At 39.4% G+C, this 2,977-nt stretch overlaps 1 protein-coding gene across 1 annotated transcript in view; it reads left to right on the top strand.

Annotated features, from left to right (window-relative positions):
- The first annotated feature begins 300 nt into the window (after window positions 1–300).
- The window catches only part of LOC108966119 (5-hydroxytryptamine receptor 1B), a 17,455-nt gene continuing 14,778 nt past the window's right edge, over window positions 301–2,977 (top strand). The window contains exon 1 of the mRNA XM_018928865.1: window positions 301–754. Within this exon, the coding sequence (XP_018784410.1) occupies window positions 376–754 (379 nt within the window). The 5' untranslated portion in view covers window positions 301–375. The remainder of the gene's footprint in view (window positions 755–2,977) is intronic.

Raw genomic sequence — 2,977 nt, 5'->3', positions numbered from 1 at the left:
GCGCGTCTCTCCACCTCCACCTCCACCTTCGCGAAGCGACAAACGCACAACCAGCAATCCAATTCACCGTTACATAGATCGTACAGACAAACGCGCAGTATGCCGGAGGGTCGCTTTGCCAGCGGAGGCGGTGCACAGCATTTAAAAACACTACTTCACGAGTTCCTGGCAATAACGTCAACCGCCGCGACAGTTGCAGCCACAACGACAGCGACAACAGGTTCTCAACTCACACATTTCAATGTTGCAACAGCGTCAACCGCAACACCGYCAATTGCCACAAAGGCAACTTCATTTGCGGTAGTGCCGACAACCTTCGCCACAACTCTGAGTGCAGTATTTCCAAGCGTTACATCCCCAAATGCATTTATTCAAATGAATGCCAGCACTGTCGGTGGGGATCCCCCCTATTCAGATGACAGCGCCCAATTCACTCTTTACGACTCCAGCACTGAGTCCGTTTTGAATGCTAGCAGTGTTACCGTGAGCTATGCCGCCACTAATGTCAGCGCTCACGTGGCTGCCTCCATGGACGCCTACCTGGTGGCGTTGCCCTGGCCGAAGGCGCTCGCAGTGGCAATTTTCGTTCTGCTGATCCTGGTGACGGTGGTCGGCAACACACTAGTCATACTGTCCGTGCTGACCACACGCCGGCTGCGAACCGTCACCAATTGCTTCGTGATGAACCTGGCCATCACTGATTGGCTTGTGGGCACGTGTGTGATGCCACCTGCTGTTATGCTCTATGTTGTTGGTGAGTTACAATTATATTTGCTCATTCCTGCAATTGTTGTTGTTATTTGTGTTTGTTGACAAAACATCGTTGAATGTGGGCAAGCAAGCTCTATTTGCTTGTATGTGTGTGTGCGTTGGTCGAGATGTTTACTATGCGCTTTAACTGCTACATACAGTAGTTCTCATATGTAAGATGAAAATAATGTAAAAAAAACATTTGTTGTTTGCCTCAAAAAACATTCGAAAAAATATGTTATTAGGTCTTTATCAGACACTTGGAGATTAAAATCGAAACTTTTCGACAAGTTTTCAAACTCTGCGTATAATAMGTTATTCCAACGGAAGAGGARCTWYRWAGTGTGGCACGTACATTTCCTCAATAATTCGTTCGTTACTTTTGATAAAATAAATGACATTTTAACAATAAATAAAATGTCCCAAATTTTTGCTTAATACTTTCGACAAGAGCTCGGGATGCTCTGAAAGAAGTGTATTTATTCTATTTGMTACATGCCGACGAAGAGCCATGTTGTATTTCATCTACAAGATATTTTATCSAAATTGAGGTGAAAATATACGCGATACGTACATTTATCGTTTGACACCTAAAATAAAAAAGCGTGCTGATAGTAAATGCCTTTACATAGTCTCTCYGTATCAAATATGAAGATTTAGAGTGGGGAAAATTAATGTACCAAAAATGAGTAAAGTCCGTCAATATTTCTCCTTAAATTCTTTTAAATTATAGGAGTCTGCACTCGTATTCGAGAATTGATAACTTGTTTAATTTCAAAATACGAGGTGYGTAAGCGAAAATGTTCGGTTAAAATGCGATAAATCGATATTTTGGAGATGTTCAATTCCATTTCCATGAACTTAAATGATGATTTCGGCTGATTTTTGATGAGTTCACGCGCAGTTTCGATGGAATTTCCGGTGATCACGGATTTTGATTGGCCCACATGTTGATCGTCATTTATGTCCACACAACCACTTTGAAAACGGTGAACCCACTCGTGCGCTCTGCTACGGGATAGGCAATCATCGCCATAAACTTGTTTCATTGTTTCAAATTTTACCAATTTAAAAAAAAAAAAATTTAACGTTGGCTCTTTGTTCGAAGCTCATTTTCCTACCGGTAACACAAACATATTGMCACTTAAAACGCAATAACTTCACTTACATTCAATGAAATATCATGAAATTTTCACTGGACAATCAAAAAAACAGCAGAGGAACCTGTGGACATATAGATGGCTTCACCAGGGGGCGCTAGATTCAAAAAGTCCTGTTTGCGTTGAAACACACCTTGTATAAACGGATTGATTTGAACTATGAAATTGACCGAAGTTTTCAATTTTTGTATATAATTTAATCAATTTATTTAATTCATTATTATTTATGCTCTAAGTCCATAAATATTGAAGATAACAGCTAACATCCTGCAATCGTTCAGTAAAGTCCTTTCGAATGTGTTAAGCGTAGAAAAACCATCATTGATCTTCAAAATTCTGAATTAATTTCTACATTGGCAATGGAACCTTTTCGCCCATTGTGCCTGTCTATATATGTATGTATGTATTTGGTGTAAATAATATTGCTGCTGGGCATTGTGTCTGTGGTTTTAGGTGATTGACTTGTCACAGGTGCATTGCGAGCTCATTCGCTCTGTGGCGAACTGCTACAATAGACAGTTGTTTAAACTGATTACCGTGAAATTGTCCCACAGACAAGTGAATTGTGTTTGCGGTGATTGAAAAATTCATTTGCTATGGCTTGTGCGGGTATTATTGCGTATGCGCTTGTGTGTTGTTGTTGTGTGGCATGTGGTTACATTGTTATCAGTTACGAAAGTTAGTTTACCGAATACCAAAGGAGGCAAGTGTTGATTCAAAAGTAATTATTCATCCATATTCCAGCGATAGTTTGCGNTGTTATCAGTTACGAAAGTTAGTTTACCGAATACCAAAGGAGGCAAGTGTTGATTCAAAAGTAATTATTCATCCATATTCCAGCGATAGTTTGCGSACAAATAACTGTTTGTTTTACATCTCCTAGGAACTATTTGAGCAGCAGTTACAGTGTGTGGATCCATTTCAATGAAGATGATTTGGAATAAATTTAAATAAATGACCATCATTATAATATAATATTTTCATTACCTTGATTATATGCATAAACTTCTATGTCAGAAAATCGGAAAAAGACACAAAGTTGCAATTGTTTAGCTACTTTAAGATTT

Source organism: Bactrocera latifrons, unplaced genomic scaffold (assembly GCF_001853355.1).
Source record: "Bactrocera latifrons isolate USDA-ARS-PBARC rearing strain unplaced genomic scaffold, ASM185335v1 scaffold_156, whole genome shotgun sequence".
NCBI classification, from domain to species: domain Eukaryota; kingdom Metazoa; phylum Arthropoda; class Insecta; order Diptera; family Tephritidae; genus Bactrocera; species Bactrocera latifrons.
This window is presented reverse-complemented; position numbering and strand designations above follow the sequence as displayed.